Here is a 19916-nt window from a genome sequence, read left to right as displayed (position 1 = left end):
ACAATGGGCTCTTTATCAGTGCTCCTGAATCCCCTGCTTTGCTCTGCTTTGGTAAACTGCACCATTGTGTGTCCTTCTTCTGCCCAAGTGGGATTATTCATTATGTGTTTGCCTCATGTCACTGCACTTTATTACACATTCATCCTGGTTTGGGCTTTGGCTGTGAAACTCTCAGTGGAGTTTGAAAATGAGGCCGAGTAAATAGATTCATTGATAAAGCAGGATGGTGTTTAAAAATAGAAATGCAAATGTGGGAGTAAATCATCGGGTGCCCTTTTGTAATAACAAGGTCTTAATAATACATACTGTTTAATTAATACTCTAACTCCTAACCTCTGAATTAAGTATTTACCAAGTTTAAATTGCATGCATCCATAATAAAATACCCACTTTTGGCCCCGACTTTCAGGGTTTTCAGGGAGTTAAATATCTTTGTTCTTAAATATGAAGAATACAGGGGAAAAAAGGCAGATTTATTCTTTCATATTTTAAAATCCTTAGAAAGCATCCTGGTGTTTTGAATTACAGTGTGATTAGCTCATTAGTGAACCATCTGTGACCTAATTACTGACAACTAGTGATGGGACTTTCGCTCTTTTATGGGATCTGATTCATTTGGATCCGTTCAAAAGACTGGCTCTTTTTACATTTATTTATATGACAGAATTCACACTCTCTCAGTTTAATGAAAAACCCCACTCTCTTCTCTACTCAACAGTAAACATGACTTATATTTAAACATATTTCATGTATTTAAACATATTTTAGACATATTCTCTTGAGGGAACCATGAAGACTGCACTGGACTAACTATGTCAAGTGTTCCCTTTGACAAATCATTTTAAAAGACATCAATGTGACATTTTGGCTTAAGTAAATAAGCTCATTTTGTTTACCTTGGTAGTGACTTCAAACTGAGTAATGACTTCCCGTCGTCAGCAGAAACACTTCCTGTATTGCCACTTGTTGCTGTTCAAACAGAGACTTGAGCTGCTCCGCTCTGTGTTTGCTCTGGGGATTTCACTTAAACATGTTTACAAATGCCCCGGCAGGGAGCACAATGAGCAGAAGGAGGATGAAAGAAGCATTTTGTAACACACACAGGGCCACGGAGGATTATTCACTCATCTGTTTGAATAAGAGAAGTTCTCAACAAAATGAGACTCAGGATAAACCAAATGATATATGAAAATGTATGAAATAAAACAAAGAACAAACACGATCTCATCCAACTGAAATGTCCTCACTGTGAAGCTTCTTATCTTATCTTCTCTAATCAAGATTTTCTATCGTTGTTTCCAAAGCAATAATTTCCTATCCAGTTATAAAAGGATGCTGTGGTTCTTGTGTCTTGCTCAAGGACACAACATGCTCTGGAATGAGGCCAGAATCAAACTGGCAAACACAATTTAAAGTTTTCAGAAACATGTCAAGAACCAGCATGTATCAGAAATAGTCCCACCTTGTCCAGTTGTGTTATGTAAGTCTTTTGGGACAGCACTAAATGGGGGGCCGTGTTATTCGGACACGACTGTAAATGAACTCTGGACGCCCTGGGCCACAGCTGCCTCCTCATTAATTACCTGAAGGGCCCAGTTTGTGTGTGTTTAACAAAGCCACATCAGCTCCATATTTATGACCTACAGTCTGTACTGTGCACGGGCCGCTGTGCGCCCCCTCCGCTCTCAAAGGGGAGCGGCAGAAAGGACCAAATGAATACGTGGCCCTGGGGGTCAGCTTAATGGAGTGAGACCCTGGCCCCTATTGACTTCCACAGCCCAACTATTAACTCCCCACAACTCCTGCTCTGAGCTCATTATTCATGCAGCCAGAGCTGTTTCTGTTTGTATGTTTTAAAGTGGAGGGTTGACTCTCAGGTCACCACCAGAGTCAGGAATTGAAATTCTTTAAGATAATCTGAGTGAGAACTGTATACATTACTACAATACATGCACCGAGGTGAAAGTAAACAGCCGTCAGCTGAGCCTGTGTTAAAGTTTACAGCCTTTTATGTCATTAGCACTTACACTGATGTTAACAGCAGTGTGGTAAGAGGTTTCACTGCAGCGCCGGTTTGTTTCTTACAAAACAGTCAAAGTAAAACATGTATCTGCACATGTGTCGTGAGTCTGTTCATGTGTGAGTCTGTGAATCTCGACTCTCAGGCCACAACAAAACACCACAGAATATGTAAATCATATAGTGATCTTTTATAACATAATAAAGATTTACATGAATCCTTCATGACAAAAACCATGTGCATAACAAAGATTTTACTGCTCAAACTTTTCTATCCGTGCCATTTGATATTCATGTACTGACACAAGAGAAAGGTTAGTACTTCCTCGCCTAAAGCCAGTGTGCGTAAGTGAGGTGTAATCAATAACCAAAGGCCTATGTTTCTTTAAGACAAGCCCATAAATGGTGGCTCTTTAGGGCAGTGGAGTTTTCCTTGGTGGGTCAGGAGTGCCATTGAAGTGTGAATGGGCTGCTATGGCAGATTACACTGCACAGCTGTCCCCCGACCGTGGAAATTAAGTTATGCCCCGTGTCAGCAAGTTTTGTGTTTTCTTCTCCGTCTCTTTCTGTGTCTCTGTCCCGCCCCTCCCCCTCTCCTCGGCCCCCCTCTCTCTGATTCAGCCCATTGTGGAGGCCTCTCAGAAGTGCACAGCCAGAGCCTTGGGAGCTAGAGGTGGCTTATGGGTAATCATGCTAAAAAATATTCCCAAAAACTTAAAATTCTGTAAAGCCCATCTCAAATCTGTGCTGGTTGTGTAGAGCTGAGACCCAGGTGTCCCGCTCTGGCCTTGAATGAGGATCTTGGCCTGCGTCCGGCTGCACTTGTGGCCCCTGCCTCGTGTTTTGTTTATTTGTGGCTCGAGTTGTTTGTGTTGAAGTGGAAGTGAAAGCCAAACACTGGAGCTGGTGCAGAGATGTGTGAACACGCTGTGAATGGTCCCCACTGCCATCACACAGATTAGATAGAAGCTCCGTGGCCATTACCGTGTAGATAGAAGTTTATTTAAATGGATTTCCTGTCTTGTTATCTTTAGTTTCTTTGTCTACCAGCCTGTCATTGTTCTGAGTTGTTGTCATTTGTGTTTTGTGCCTTGTGGGACAATAAAAATGAGGTTTTTTATGGTCTGATTTAGCATCTGGTCCACACTTTTACAGATGATCTCCTGTATGTCCATATCAACAAATGAAACACACCCTGTTCTCAGCCGTTCACCTCCTGTGTCAGTCGTATAATCTCTGTCCCTTCCACCTTAACACTTTCCCATTATGTGCTGCAACGCTCCAGTCCAGCAGCAGAACTGTCAGCCACCTCAACCTCCGTATACACACTTCTTTATCACCGCCACTGTTATTTCTAAGTAACTAAATTAATCAAGCAGGGACAAAACTGGACTGAATGCATTTTAAAAGGGATTTTATTGAACCACACATGGAAACCACAGCCAGTAACACTATTTTTTGTCCAATCAGGCACGGCGTGGCATGAGAACTATTTAGAAACAAATGGAATCATTTTACCCTGTTTTTTCTTTGTAATGGTTCAACAGAACTAACAGTAGAGCAGTTTGTAAAGTGTTTGTCCACTGATTTGAAGGTTAGAAGTTCAAATCCCACTCTCGACATAAAAAAAATATATATAAATCACTGGTTGAGAGGTTAAATCCAATGACCCACAGGTTGGCAGTGCGATTCCAGCTCCCGCAGAGATGAGCGCTGTCGTTGCGTTCTTGGGCAAGACACTTAACCTCCATTTACCCCAAGTGTCTGCGTACACTGTGTATGAATGTTTGAGCAGTTTCTTGAAGGTTGAACGTATAAAAATGTGACTACGATTGGACTGAATGATTTTGTTTGAGCATTTTTAAAAGGATTTTGTTGAACGACACATGGAAAATGATGAAAACTATGTCGAAACAACTCTGGAATTACTTGAGACAGTTGTTTTTCTGTCATGATTAAACAATCGACGGGGATAAATGCGCAGGGCTAACACTTCAAACATGTTTCCAAGGCACAGGGACATTAATGTTTACCGTGTATTTAGTCATAACTCATCAAACAATTATTATAAAATGTCTTGCGTGGATTTTTTTTTTAATTGTGTGTGATTTTCCCAGCAGGATGCTCCCCTCCTCTTCCCAGCGACGCACATCCTGAGCCCGTCTGCATCCTCGAAAAAGCAGGGATCATTTGATTCTGCATCTTTCTCATTAAGTACCCGGGCTGGTGCTGCCACTAGACTTTAGAGAAAAGCCCTGTTGTTTTGCTCCTTTCTATTTCAGCTGCCACTTTGATTTCATCATGCAAGACCTCTGCTGAGTTCACCGCCCTTTGAAATGAGAAAAAGGCTCTGTAATCCAGTTACTCGAGCTGCGGGTCTGGCTCCTCGGGTCCTGAGAGAAAACCCGGTTCCTAATCCCACTGTCACTGGCCCTGCCGCTGTTCGTTTACCTGAGCGTTTGTGGCAGCCGTTTGATGCACGCTCTGTTCTGAATGTGTCTGCTCTGCGTCGGACAAGGAGGGTCACAGGGTATGGCAGCGCTCGTTTGGTTAGTTGTGTGTAGTTTGCAAACAGGAGACAAAGAACAGATGATCCGAGCAGAGTTAAATCATATATACAGTATGTTATAGATTAGATTTGATTGTTATTCACCTAATTTTTCCACTTTTACTTCTAACTCCTGCACTTTCTCTGTTTACGTTGGCATTTTCTGCTCAGGTTTTCCACTAATTTCAAATCTTGATACTAAAATATTATTAAAAGTGCACCTTTTATCTGGATGGGATAAAAACAGGTTTGTCGTGTGGATAGAACTGATTTTCTAACACGATCAGGCAAATGAAAACCCACACAACCGGAAAAAATTTACCTCCTTGGATCCGAACTCTTGCGTCGCTTTATTCATTTCTCTTTGGTGTTTGGTATGATTGGATCTGATGATGTAAAAACAAACACTTATCTTGATGTCCACATATGAGGACATTAGTTCCTGAACACAGCAACGTTTGTCATGAGTGAAAACAAAACGGCATGTCCCACCAGGAGGACGCCCCGAGAAAGACCCGGGACGCGCTGGAGGGACTATGTCTCTCGGCTGGACTGGGAACACCTTGGGGTCCCACTAGAGGAGCCGGAGGACGTGCCTGGGGTGAGGGAAGTCTGGGAGTCCCTGCTTAGACTGCTGCTCCCACGACCCAGCCCCAGATCAGAAGAAGAAAATGGATGGATGGAAAAACAAAATGAGAAACACTAATTTTGCCTCTTGGAATAATGTGGCTCATTAAAGCTGTTGACAACTGTTGGAAGAAATATGCTTTTATAAAAAAAATGTAAAAAAAAATAAATATTCTGAACATTCTAAACTCTTAAAAATAAGTTGAACATGTTTGCATTGTTGCTGTTCTTGTAGCTGTTCTTCTTCTTCTAAAAATGTCCATTGTGGCCGAGACAACCCAAAATGTGCCCAAATATGAATGAACAGTAAATAGTGAATAGTCTTCTCCAGTATATTGTTCCATACAAGAGGAAATCATAAAACCAGAATTTGAATGAAGACAAGTTCACGCGGGACAAAAACATGGAAAACACCAATGCAGGAACACACTGATGACCCAGGACCATTGAGGGACGACGGTAGCTCAGCTGATTGAGCGTTTGTCCACTGATCTAAAGGTTTGCGGTTCAAAACCCACTAAAAAAAACAACGTTATTGGTCAAACGATGAGATCCACTGACTGTTGTGTTGTGGGTGAGTGGTTCCTTGACGCGATAAAGCAGTTGGAAAAGCACATTTACATCAACAACTTTACATCACACAAGGTTCTGAGAGGTAAGTATGTGTGATAGGAACGAGGATCTAGCTGTCAAAGTAGTGTAGTGTTTCAGGGTAAATGCTTTATCAGTCCAAAACTCAAGCCCTATATCGAAGAAAACCATCGAGAACAGCGAGCGGCGCCCATCCCACCGTTGGCGAACCTGCTTCATGCGATGGCAGGAGCTCAGAGGGGAGTCAGAGGTGGAGCCCCTTCCAACCCAATACCCTGTGGTAACTTTAAGGGATTATTTCCAAATCCTTTTAAATGAACTTTCCATGTGAGTGAGTCTTTCCCCTTCTCACCATTCCAACTGTCCGAGCGTTTCTGCGTCACTTTCTGCACGACCCTGTGTGGAGCCGAGGTCCAAACAAACGCCACGGAGAAATACAACACACAACCGAGGGGTTTGAGAAGATCAGCGAATACAGACAGGGACGTACTTAAAATAAAGATGGAAGATTCTAGGCAAAGTAAAAATACGTCATCTGCCAGAAAGGTTACATAGTTCAGCTTTAAAACACAACACGATAAAAGGTTTGGCACTGGCACTGACATGGGACAGACTGAAGTATTCATTTATGCCTTTTTATGATTGATATTCATGTTTTAAGACGAAATGAATATAGAATCAACCAGAATAGGTCTAGTTAAAGGTGCAGTGTGTAACTTTCTGAAGATGGCACCTCTTGGAAAGTTTATACCATACTTCATCTCGTAGTTTTATGTCATACAGTGGAATATTATGGCCAAAGGAGCAACATTTACATTCAAACAAGCAAAAGACCGTCCTTCAGGTCAGATACGAGTCAGGTTTGTGGAGATATAAGCCCCGCTCACATGTTTTTCTATGTTTTTCAATACAATAAACACAAATTTAAAAGCACATGTCTATTTTAGAGCTAAAAAGTGATATTCTGTGGCTTTAGCATTCATTCAAAAAGGCAAAATGTGATTATAAGCGCATGGGCGATGACAATGGGCGACATGTGTAGTTTGTGTTTTGTTCCTGAGCCAAACGATCCCAGAGCTGAGCCGAGCCGAGTGTAGCACAGTCGATGGTGGAGATACCTTACACACACTCAAAGAGCTGGAACACAAACACGCAGTTTGTAAATTAAACCCAGAAGCACCCCTCCCCCCCGTCAGCGAGAGGCGTTTCACTACAACACCACTGTACTTTATGTTCCTCAATACATACTTTCGTGTACACAATACTGCGTTCAGTTCATAAATGTCTTCAGAGCTCGAGTTTCTTCTTCTTTTCTCTTGACCAAAAGCTTCTCAAACTAATTCTGTGACCAAATAATGAGCGAATTTTGTCCATGTGTCCAGAATAAACTCATATATTAGACTGTACTTGAACTACGCTGTACTATCCAACCAAAAGAATCCATAAATCCGCTTTTCCAAATGTTGTTTTGACACAGATCGGTCCCGTGAGATGATTTGTTATGCGTCTCATTCATCCATTCATACAGCACTCATATAACAGGCTAATCAATGCATGCTGGGCTTTTCCTAAGTGCTCAAAAGTGCCTGAACAAATGCAAGAGGCGAGAAAAGAAAACCGTCATGGAGGAGGAAGAGGAGGAGGAGGAGGAGGGGAGAGGAGGAGGAGGGCATGCAGGCTTACACCGGGCCTTTCTCAGCTGCACAGTACAGCGCATACCGACAAGCTAAACACGGACTCAAACCAGGATACAGCTTTCATGGTGTAATTAGAAAGCTTTACACACAGATTCTTGGGTAAAAAAGAAAAAAAAAACAGACTATATTTACTGATGAAACAAACTGATGTCATGTAATTGTTCCATATTTTTGAATAATCATCGTTTACAACTTTTGGAAATAGCAAAATTAGTCTATTTTTGTCCTTAACTGTTCAGTAAAAAGCAGCTTGTATGTGTGATTGTCGCTCTAATGTGTTATGTTTTGGTGCCAGTGGTCAGAAAATGCTATGTTTACACTTCTTATTTAAAAAAAATATATATGTATATATATACAGTGTAAATTAAAAAAATAAGTAGCTAGTAGCAGCAATTTACTCATAAGAATTGGAAAAAGTAAATAAAAATACATCTACATGAACAAAATTCTACACACACTCTCACATTATTATTACATTGTTGTTCTAGTTTTTTTGTGTTTTTTTACTGACCGGTGCACCATTTGTAACCTGGTATTGTCCAATCAAACCGTCTCTAGTGGTGCGTTCTGGGGACCGCCCTGAATAGGTGGGACAGGCGGTGGATATCATTGCTTTAGCGTGCTTGTCATGTGTTTTTCTCCTGTTCTTTCTCGCTCCTGCAGCAGACCGTTCCCACATGCTCTCCTGCCGCTCGGCCCTCCAGAGGTGTCAACCAGCCTGAAAGAATGAAGTGCCTCCCCATTGTGCGACCCAACTATTATGTGCTTAACATTACCATGACAAAGACGCCACTCGACTTCTCCTCCATCCATTTACCACCGAGAGCCCTTGTCCCTCTTCTAATAAAACATTTTGCATCGAATCATTGATTTAAAGCCCCTCCAGAAAACACGCAGAATAATAATATGTTAAGGATATAGTACAAGTACAAGTGCGTGCTAACTCTGAATCTGAACGAGCGCTTACGGAGCCAGCGGTTGTAAAAACGGTGGGTTCCTGAGCACTGGTGGACGGGGTAAGAGGGTGCTGTGTTGATTTATGGTGACAGTGGCCTCTGACAACAGCAGGCTAAATCAAGATATAGGGGTCATTAGGCTATCAGTCAAAAGAGCATCGTAAATGAGACCATTAAAAGTGCAAAGAAGAGGGCACAGAGAGAGCAATGTGTGGAGATGAACAAGTAAACATCCAGCTGTTTGAGCAGATGCAAAACTACACTAGAGAACACTTCACAGTAAAGACAAAGCTCCATAAAAAACAGACACACAGTGATGTCATTAACGTCACTGTGATGCCCTCTGCAAAAAACAAAAAATAAATAACTAACACTGCCTCAAACAGTGTCGTTTTACCTGTTTAAAACTTTGTGACTTGTACAAATTGGCATTGTGTCATAAAACTTCACTCATAACTTATATCAACCTTATAAAAGTTTATGCAGTTTTAAATAACAATTTTCAAAGTATTTTAAACATATTTTATTGCTTGACGGCAAAATGTGTTTGTTACATTTGTAACTAGAAATCCACATTACAAAAAGCATACAATGCTTTTGTGTCAAAATATCATCCACACTTTGTCATTAAAATAATCTGATATAAAACATAGCTTTGTTTTCTGAGCATAACGAGCGTAACCGTGGTGACGCTCATCATAAATTATGTGACTTTTAGTTGGGGTCAAGGCGTCTGTCACTGAGCACAGACCCGACAGAACTCACAGTCCCAATATATCTTCAAGTTTTCATTATGCCTTCTATAAAAGTGTGTCATTAAGGCGCGAGTACAGTGGATTTAGACATTTCTTTCACTAGGCTGTACTTAATAAATCATCTCATAGCCTAAACATAGATTCTCTGGACAAATCTATACCCTCTATACACATATATACAATGTACATAATCCATGAAGAGAATATACAAAATAAGTTCCCTTTAAAGCTGGAATTCTCTTTTCTATTTACATGCTGCACATTTGGATCTTACGGTAATAAATTACTGTTTCTCCTTAAACTCTACTGTATTTACAAGTTCATCTGTTCCAGCATTAAATACTTATTGATCAGGTATTGATCAGGTAGAAATCAGTCCATGATGTAAATGTAAGAGGCAGAGCTCAGTGTGTGTGTTTGTTTGTGTGTGTGTGTGTGTCTGCTCAGGTTGGACACATGCCTCTGAGACACACTCTGTGTGTGTGGACATCTCAGTCCCACTGTGAGAGACAGTAAAAGCTTATCACATAAGCAAAGTGAAGCAGTGAGGCCCTGTGGGTCATAGAGTGGGTCACAGAGTGGGTCGTAGAGTGGGTCATAGAGTGGGTCGTAGAATGGGTCACAGAGTGGGTCACAGAGTGGGTCGTAGAGTGGGTCACAGAGTGGGTCATAGAGTGGGTCACAGAGTGGGTCATAGAGTGGGTCATAGAGTGGGTCATAGAGTGGGTCGTAGAATGGGTCACAGAGTGGGTCGTAGAGTGGGTCACAGAGTGGGTCGTAGAATGGGTCACAGAGTGGGTCGTAGAGTGGATCGTAGAGTGGGTCACAGAGTGGGTCGTAGAGTGGGTCACAGAGTGGATCGTAGAGTGGGTCACAGAGTGGGTCATAGAGTGGGTCGTAGAGTGGGTCACAGAGTGGGTCACAGAGTGGGTCGTAGAGTGGGTCACAGAGTGGGTCACAGAGTGGGTCGTAGAGTGGATCGTAGAGTGGGTCACAGAGTGGGTCGTAGAGTGGGTCACAGAGTGGGTCGTAGAGTGGGTCGTAGAGTGGGTCACAGAGTGGGTCACAGAGTGGGTCGTAGAGTGGATCGTAGAGTGGGTCACAGAGTGGGTCGTAGAGTGGGTCACAGAGTGGGTCGTAGAGTGGGTCGTAGAGTGGGTCACAGAGTGGGTCACAGAGTGGGTCATTGCATAGAAAATCTCGTGCTGTGGATCCTTCACTGTCCAAAAGGCGCGTCCTTCAGTCCAGGGGCTTTAACTCCACAGGTCACGGAGCGGCCCGGGTGGAGATGGCCCTTTATCCGGACAAAAGCGGGGGCACGTCATGACCCCGGGGATTAGACCAGGGCCAACACAACTAAAATGGACGCCAGCAGAGCGAGGGCGCAGCGCGGAGCCGCGGGAGCCGCTCCACTGTCCGGTTTCTGATAATAGTCCACGTCAGGCTCATCGTCGTCGTCCTCAGAGTCCGGATCCATCCTGCGGATCCACCCGCTGCTCTCCTCGCGCTCAGGCGGAGAGTCAAAGCACAGAGTTTTCATACTGGCCTTGACAAACTCACAGATGGTCCGCTCTGTGCCGTCGCACAGACATGTGTCCAGCTGCTGACCGATGGGGATCCTGCGCATGTTTGCGATCACGTTGCGACAGGCGTTGGTGCAAACTGCGCCGCTGAACAGTTTACTACAGTGTCTTAGATAGTCCTCCATGGTGGATCTGCACTGCTGGTCCCTCTGGCACTGGCGCCGCGCCTCCGTGCAGCCCGTGCTCGTGGTCTTGGGTAAACACGGCTCGATCGCCTGTTTCGTCTTCAAACACGCAGCGTCCCGCGCGCAGCTGCAGTCCTCCAGCGCGGGGCCGTTCTTCGTCAGGTTCAGTTGTACCAAAGACGAGATGCAGTGACTCGGGCACTTTCTCCTCTCCCCGAGCAGCACCGGGCCGCACGCGCGCGTGTAGTGCTCGTAGGCGTAGTTACACTCGGGCTCAGCCTGGCAGTTCATCATGGCCTGCCAACAGATGAGTCTGCGGCCACAACACGGCGTCAACACAAATAAACACGAGAATAAGAAGAGCAGAGAGCCGAGTGGCCAAAAGGAGCCGTGCGTCCGCAGAGAACACTCTGCCATTACGCACTCACAGCAGAGGCAACGCGCGGCTTGTTCCTGAGAGCGGCTCGCTCCGGGGCCCGGTGGGGCTGGGAATGGGACACCCGAGTCAAACCTTCTCCATTCGACCCAAAAAGCACCGCGGGCCTCCCGTTATCCATACATGACCGAGTGAAGCAGCGTGCAGTAAAGTCCCAACAACTTCGTCAGAGTTTTCGATCAGCTCATTCCATCGCAGTGCTCGAAGCTCCACCAAAGCAGTGTTCAGTTCACATCTCCCCTTCCCTCTGTCTGAAAACACCACCTCCGCAGCGCCTTTGGCCGCGCGCGACTTTAACGCGCTGATCCGAGTCGTACGAGCGCAAACAAACAGCGCAAAGAAGAAAAACAAGGAGCTTGCGGGCTGCAGAGTGGTCTTCACTCAGTCCCCCGTTTTTCATTTGTGTGAGTGCTGCTCAGCCCCCTCTCCACACTTCTCACAGTCGCTCCCATTGGTTGGCCACTTGTTGTGGGTTTCCACGTCGTGAGGGGCGGGAGTTGAGGGGCTAAACTCACCCGAGAAACTCCCAGAGCCTCTGTGTTTCCAGGAAACATTTATTTTAATTTTATGCAAATAAACTCCCACTAAATACACACTCAGAGGAAAAAGAATGGTCTCAGTAAAGTCTTACATCGAGTTTGGTGTAACATGTAACTGGGGTGATGTAAATAACAGTTTAAGTCAACACAGATAAAACATCAGTCCTGAACAGATCATGTTTAGCTCCATGTGTCGTTTTGCTGCATTAAGAGGATCTGTCCACCAGCTGCTCTAAATACATTATATTTTAGTTATGTCATTCTGAAAAGTGTATCTTATCACTGACTCAACAAACTCAGGTTTACGTTTCTTTCCAGGAGTTTAATAGTTTGTAGGAGCCAATATCCTTGTACTTGTTGAAATCTGGTCCATGAGGCGGTGGTTTCTGAGGGAGTCGTTTCTGCAGATTCTGCAGACAGAGTTGACCTCAACCGCATTTCCCACCAGCAAAATGAGAATTTTCAATGAGAATTTTCATTTTGCTGGGTCATAAAAAGGTCAAGCTGTGGTTGTTATAAAATCAGAATATCATCCACAAGTTTGATTATACTTTTATATTTATGCTATTTGCTATTATGCGTTTAAGTCTGTGTTTACCAGGCTGTTAAACACACTTTACACATCCTTCTGCACGGTGTGTTTGATGTGTGTGTGCATGTCCGTGTGTGTGTCCATGTGTGTAATCGTCCACATGTTGACGCTTGAGCAGGAGGAGCGCTTCTGCAGGAGGTAGATGAGGAAGTCAGAGGAGGAGAGCGCTGTTTGTGTTTCTCATCTCAGGAATGTACCTTTAGGCTGGAGACGTGAGCTTCCCACTGAAAACAACGCTCTGGACGTCAGTCACGGCCGGATAACACAGACACCACTGGCTCTGCTCCAGCGTCACAGCTCGTCCAACATGATGGATACAGGGAACCCAATCCCTCCAGCTCCTCCGCCGCTGACGTCTGCCTGCAGCGACCTGAAAACTACTGAACTAAATACTCAAACCGTGTGTACACAGCAAAGGGCCATGGGAGTTTTGTGTTTAGAATATCTTTAAAGTGCAGCCTTTGTTTTCAGAAAAGAAAGTTCTTGACTGCGTTTTGCCACGATGGAAGACACAAAGTCCAATACCAACAACAGTGTGTATTTGCTCCATAAACGTAACTCTGTATTTAACGATTAATAAAGCGATGTGTCTGTTTTTTCTGACACAAGTTTTGGCTTTTGTTTTATTATTATTATTATTATTATTATTATTATTATTATTATTATTATTATTATTTTTAAATTTGAATTAGGACAGTACATATTAATAAACACGTCTACAAAAAAGTAGACGCGTTTATTAGTATATATATATATATATATATATATATATATATATATATATATATATATATATATATATATATATATATATATATATATATACATCTAAACGCATATGCAATGTTTGTAGTCAAGTAATAAGTCAAAAAAGCAGTTACGTTTATTTTACATTACATTCAGTTACATTTATATAGTTTTACAGTTACATCTGGCCCATTTTGCTGATGTGGCCCTTGGTGAATTTGAGTTTGACCCCCCTGGACTAGAGTATAAAGAGCCCAAGACAAAAGGACAGTCAAAGACAAAAGGACAGTCATCTGTGAGTTCAGGACTGCTGCGTTTTCAACCAGTTCTTAAGGGTTTGTTTGAAGGCTGAGTGGTGTCCACAGTTTCTAATGCGTTCTGGTATGTTGTGTGTTCCATAATTTTGAGACTTGTGTTAAAACATTGTAGTAAATGAAGCTACAGTTTGGCCTTTTGAATTATTTGCATTTAGAAAAAAAATAATCTGGCATAAAAAGGCTTTTGAAAACACTGGCAGAAGTTGAAAGTGCAAACCAGATGTGCAGCAGAGCGCCGGGTTGTGCTATTAAGGCTCGTATAAAACTTTATGCCACAACAGTCTCATTAAGGGACAGACATAATGATATCAAACCCACCCCCTGCTGCTTTTCAAAACACACAAACGCCACGTTTTGTATCAACAAAGCAGTAAACAACTTGAAAATGGACTGATTTCAAAAGGAAAACTCTGGAACAAATAAAAGACAAACTCATCTCAAAGCAAAAGCATCGACTACAGTTACACAAAATCACCTCATCTCAAACTGAAACTAAATATTTTGCTACTTGGTCCTAAATATCTCAGAGAAAATACTCACTCTGAACCCGTCTGTCCGTCAAACCATGTCAACTTGTCCATGATCGAGGTGTTTGCTGGATTCAAACATGTTAATAATCTTTTCCAAAATGTCATTTTATCACCTCAGAAATAAAGATTAGACCCATCCTGTCCCGCTCAGACTCAGAAAAACTGGTCCATGCATTTATTTTCAGTTTAATCAATAACTATAACTCTCTATTTGATGGTTTACCTGAACATTCACTCAGAAAACGTCTTCAAAATGCTGCAGTCGGAGTCTTCACAACAACCAGATCATTCAGAAATATCATGCAAAACTCTCACTGCTTCACTGTCGTCCTATTAAACAAAGAACAGATTTCAAAATTCTTCTTCCTGTTTTCAAATCTCTCATTTTTCTTGCACCTCCTTCTCTAAAACGCTCACAAAATACAACCATGTGACGGAATTAAGATCCTCCAAACTCAAACTAAGCTCAAATCTTTTGTTAAATGACTTATTCACTGTTTTTGTGTCATCTATGAATAAAACATTATCAACAAGTTAAAAAAAATAAACGAACTGGACCCAAAATGGTTATGTGATATTATTTTTAAAACTCTAAACATATAACTCAGTGTCTGAATCACATTCGAGTGCGGAGGTGTGGGTGGGGATAGGGGGTAAGTGAAAACAGAGCATTTCAGAGACAATGGAGGATTATTGAACCACGTATAAATCAATCATAATGCGACTTTGAATGAGTTAATCATGAGAGAACGACTTATAACGCATCGTAACACAGGTAAAAGCTCAAAAATGATGATGATATTCCATTTAAGACTTAGTACATCAGCTAAATGTTTATGAAAATGTCCTTTTAAGGCTTCACGTGTGAAAATAAGACGTCGATACTGTGTGTGGACATGTGCGATGGCGTCTCTGGCTTAGCGTGAATGGACTGAATCCCAGAAGAGCAGAGCGGGTCAGTTTGAGCGGAGGAAATATCAGAATACAGGAAATGAGTTGGCAGGAACTATCAATTCAAATGACTTCCTCTTCGGGATTTCAGAAAAGCGATAATAACCCGTGATAAGTTTTTGGGAACAGATCCAAATGTGATTAAGGAATCATTTCCGAAATCATGTCGCGGACTATGTTTCCTCCGTCCACTTCCGGGGGATTAGTGTTAAGTTTTTCAGCATCATAAAAAAGTCATTACAAGGCAGAAAATCTAGTCTAAGCCACGAATACAGCTGGAAGTTTTACGTCTTTGGGGTTTGTCGGTCAAAAGATTGTATAAGGAACTAAAAAATAAGCTCTTATGCACTAGTTTACTTCAAAATGTAAGGATTAAATAAGGAAGTGGATTGTTTTGTGGCTGAACAAGTTGCTAGTGCCATTAAACGTGGACTTTTCTGGTGGAAAATAGATGATTTCAGACGCTACATGAGCTTAACATTGTGCGTCCCTTTAAGTTTACTATTACAGTTGTGTTTGTGCTTGGATTTTGTGCTAGAATTTACTCGTCAACAATGTAATTTCTGCAAAAAAAAAGTGCGATATGACTAAAAATAACAGGCTCTATGGGCGGATCCTTATATGGCCTGTGCATTTCCCCCAAACACATAAACGGAGGAGATGTGAAATGAAGTGTTGTGTGGGCGGGGCTTGTTAATCAGTAAGATTAAAGTCATCCATCACGTCAGAGCCCAGTGACCCCCGTGACCCTTTAGCCACAGTCCACTGCATCACAACTCCTCCACTTTGAACTTTACCCCATCAGCTCAGGGACGCATCACAACACAGGAAATACACCGCAATAACAAGTCAGATATTTCCAAACCCGCTGTTCGGACATGTTGGGATTGTTGTAGCTTCGCCTTTTAGCCCAGGCAGTTCAAGATTTTACTAGAAAATTACACAACTGCCCCAGCCGTGGTAATGTCATCGCTGTGTGCTGTAAACGGGAGTGTAACAGAGTTTGATTCAGTTATTAAAAAACGCTGCACCACATTTTTATTGTCTTAAATGTGAAAAACAGAACATTATTAAGTTATTCCTCACTTATCTTATGCATTCTGAACAACCTAATTACTCACCACAATGAGTTTATAAGAGCTTTTAACAACTTTCAGAGGCCAGAGCAGAGTTTTGATGATACGGTAAAGCTAACAGCAACTACCACGCTAACGAGCACTTACTGATTATCAATAGCTGCTTGTGCTGGGTTTACGTTAAGTACAGGTCAGGTTTGATGTGCACTTGTTACACAAACTACGGCAACTGCAATAACACACGTCTGATGACCTAAAAACTCAGAGACGGCGCTGATTTGAACGACTTTCTAAGACTTACAGGACCCTGAGTCCCAAACCTCAGTGTGAACCTGGTGTGAAACTGCACTGGGGTGAGACACATTTTGTTCATACACATGAGAAAAATCAGGTTTAAGTCCAGGGAAAGCAGCTGCTCTAGACACAAACAGACACGAGGCAGCTCAGCAGGTGGGGAGTTCATCTACTGTCTTGAAGAGCGGTGGTTCTATCCCTGCTGCCACTGTGTCCTTTGGCAAGACACTTATGACTGGGTCTCACTGGAGTATGAAAGTGTCTGAATGTTTTAGTGTTTTCTTGATGTTCAGTGTTTTAACCTCCTGAGACCCGAGCTCTTGCATGAGATGTTTTATTCATTTCTCTTTGTTATTTGGGCCGATTGGACCAGATGATGTAAATACAAAGAATTATCTTTTTACATTATGTCGTTTCTGAGAAAAAAAATATGTAAATCAAATGTCCTCATATGTGGACATTTTACTCATTTTGATAAAACATTTGAATCATGATTTGCAAAAACTATTTATTAAACAGCAACATTTGTCCTGAGTAAAAACAAAATGAGAAACAACAATTGTGCCTCTTGGAACAAAGTGTCTGATGTGAAGAGCTGCTGACAGGAGCAGGGAGAAAAAAAAACAAACATTTTAATAAAATATTCTAAACATTCTAAACTGTTAAATATATATATATATATATATATATATATATATATATATATATATATATATATATATATATATATATATATATATATATATATATATATATTTGCATTGTTGCTGTTCTTGTTGCTGTTATTCTTCTTCTAAAAATGTGCATTGTGGCCTAGACAACCCAAAATGTGTTGTCCACATATGAGGACACCAGGTCTCAGGAGCTTAAATGCCCAATAGAAGTAGAAAAGTGTATAAATGTTACCGTTATTTAGTATTTATTTATTTCTAACAAAGATGGGGTTTTACAGGACACACAATCTGTTTCAGCTCTGGAGAAAGGCCTCAGCAAACACACGATCTACTGCAGAGTGAGGGTCCTCCACAGAGATGAGCAGGACATGTGGATGACCTGAGCTGACTCCAGGTGAGTCCTGTCCACTCTGCAGCAAGAGCAGCTGTCCTGGGAAATGCCTCTGAGAGCCTGTTGTTTCAGATCAGAGTCACACCAGCACACATGGAGCGGCCAATAAAGAACTAACCCCTGACACAAACATATGACCTTAATCCCTAACATGAGAGCACCAAGAAACTATTCGACTATATAAAACACTACAAAGACTGTAGCACAATCAGTGCGAGCCGCACATGTGCGCCACATTCCTCCGTGCTCTTCATAAAAGACTGGGCTTATTAAAGAGAGCACTGATGTAGGCTCTAACAGCAGGGTTTGTTTGTGCAGACGAGACACGTGTCAGTGAGTCTGTCCGACTAACAGCCACAAACACCTGTACCACATCCAATAAAGCTCAGCTGGTAGAGCACGCAGCGGATATGCAGCATGGAGACACAAGTTGACTCTGTGTTGAGTTTGAGTCCAAATGTTTGTTTTTTTTATACTTTTTAAACAAAACCCTGTCACTTCTCCATTGTACTATCCAATAGAAAAAAGAAAAAACGTAAAAATCAGAGGTGGAAAAGTACTCATTACATTTTTTTAGTTTAGTTTTCAGATGCTGCACATGTGAAAGTGAAATGTGAACGTTGTGGTTCCTATTGTGAGTTTTCTATTTCTGTGCATTAATTAATGTTTGGCCCTTCCTTTTACATTAACTCCAAATAATAAACCTGATGTTACGTCCAGTTACTCTCTGCTCTACATTCCTCAGCTAAAAATCCTCCTGAAGTTTTTACGACTCTAGCTGTTCCCGTCTCACTGCTCCACTGATAGACCTCACTTAGGAGATTTGACCCTGAAACAACCCAGACCAAGACGAAAGGCCCCTCATGTCTCTCTTTCTCCGCTGTCATGGCCGCCTCCTATAGAGACGTCAGCCCGAGCAGAGCAGAAGGGAATGTGTAACTCTAGCATGCTCCTCCATTTGGCACGATCCCCAGTTCCCGGCTGGCGCAGTTATGAGCCCACTTCACACCAGAGTAAACTGTGTATTTAAAAAGCCGTCATTGCGGGACTAACACTGGCCCTGCTGTAGGTTGTTAGAATAACCCAATGACACAATGGTTTCTTTTCTAAATAAACACATGTGGGTAGGCAGTAAGAGCGAGCTTTTTTTTTCCAGTACTTCTTCTTCTTCTTCCACCCCTCCTCCACTGTCCCATCTGTAAGCGCTCTCTTCTCCCCTGTGCACATGTCTAAGAAAGGCAACAGGCGGCCCGGCTGCAGCTGTTACAGAGGAGTGATGGTGCTGCTCTGCTCAGCTCGATGAATTCTGTGTGTAAGTTTTCTAGACCCCCCTCATCCCACACTCTCCTCCCACGCTGCTCATGAAGGAAGTCAGCTCTACACTCCTGGCACTCGGCTTTAATATCACGATCATATTTCACGCTTTGCTGCAAAAGAACTTCTTTTGTGTCTCAAAAACGGGGGAAAACTGAGCTGATTCCTCGCCATTTTGCGCATCGTAATCATTCACGACAAACAGTTTATGAGCTTTTTTTTTATTACTCTGTCTATTCATGCCAACAACAACTAGCATGCAAATGATTAATCCTGATTATTGGAGAGTAAAAGACGTTATAATAGATGCAGAAAGCACGCAGCACATATTTTGTCCCCAAGAGCTGCTAGTTTTATAAATATCTCACACTTTTTGCTCAAATACATGGTAAAAGTACAAGGTTTGACATTTTTACTGTAGCATTCTGGGGTAACGAAACACGCTGTTGTTTATTTTCTGAACACAAGAGCTACTGTCCGTCGTAACCCCACGTCAAAACAAGAGCCAAACAACAGCGGTCTTGACTCACTAGTCTCCAAAACAGAACAGGAACTGAGGAAAAGACGTGAGCCATGTCCTGATTCAACGGCGGCAAACATCGAAGGACCCGGTCGACGAAGGGTGCTCCTCCGCGGACCGGAAATGGGACAGGCCCGCACCACGGAGCGTACGTCTGTCAAACCGCTGCCTGTGCGCTAACGTTATGCCGCTTATGTTACGTCACCTAGCAACCGTGACGACTCCATTTTCTCTCATAGAAAAAGTGCATAGCGGGATATCGGAGGCGGTGAAGTCTGCTCGGACGTACCCTTCGTTCAAGACCGATCTCCATGGAAACCGTTGTGTAATTCCTAATAGTAAAAACCTTAAAAATATATAAAATCAATAGAGAAGCAAGAAGAAATAAATTAAAAAGTCAGATTTTACAATCGTCAAAGAGCTGTCGTCCCTGATAGCGTCGTCTCGCCCTCAGCTCAAATGAACAAACATACAGCGGATTTATATCGTCAAAATAATCGTTCCAGTCTTAATTTAGTCCGTGTGACTTCAGGTGGCTGGACACGCGAACAAACAACAGATATGCCCGTGCGTAACAACAGATAGTGTCACGAAAATGAGGTCAAAGAGATAAATAACATCACATATCGATACA

The 19916-nt window shown here is 42.4% G+C and overlaps 1 protein-coding gene across 1 annotated transcript; it reads right to left on the bottom strand.

Annotated features, from left to right (window-relative positions):
• Positions 1-8946: 8946 nt before the first annotated feature.
• gas1a (growth arrest-specific 1a) lies at positions 8947-11771 on the bottom strand. The gene has a single exon (XM_033973085.2). It carries the CDS (start codon positions 11316-11318, stop codon positions 10530-10532), a length of 789 nt encoding a protein of 262 aa, XP_033828976.1. The 5' UTR covers positions 11319-11771; the 3' UTR covers positions 8947-10529.
• Positions 11772-19916: the final 8145 nt, after the last annotated feature.

The sequence above is a fragment of the Periophthalmus magnuspinnatus genome, chromosome 9 (assembly GCF_009829125.3).
Source record: "Periophthalmus magnuspinnatus isolate fPerMag1 chromosome 9, fPerMag1.2.pri, whole genome shotgun sequence".
In the NCBI taxonomy this organism is placed as follows: Eukaryota; Metazoa; Chordata; class Actinopteri; order Gobiiformes; family Gobiidae; genus Periophthalmus; species Periophthalmus magnuspinnatus.
The sequence above is the reverse complement of the archived record's forward strand: the minus strand, read 5'-3'. Positions and strand labels throughout refer to the sequence as shown.

Bases quoted from the DNA above. Each gene is read 5' to 3' on its own strand.
- gas1a (XM_033973085.2), bottom strand. From the start codon at position 11,318: ATGGCAGAGTGTTCTCTGCGGACGCACGGCTCCTTTTGGCCACTCGGC.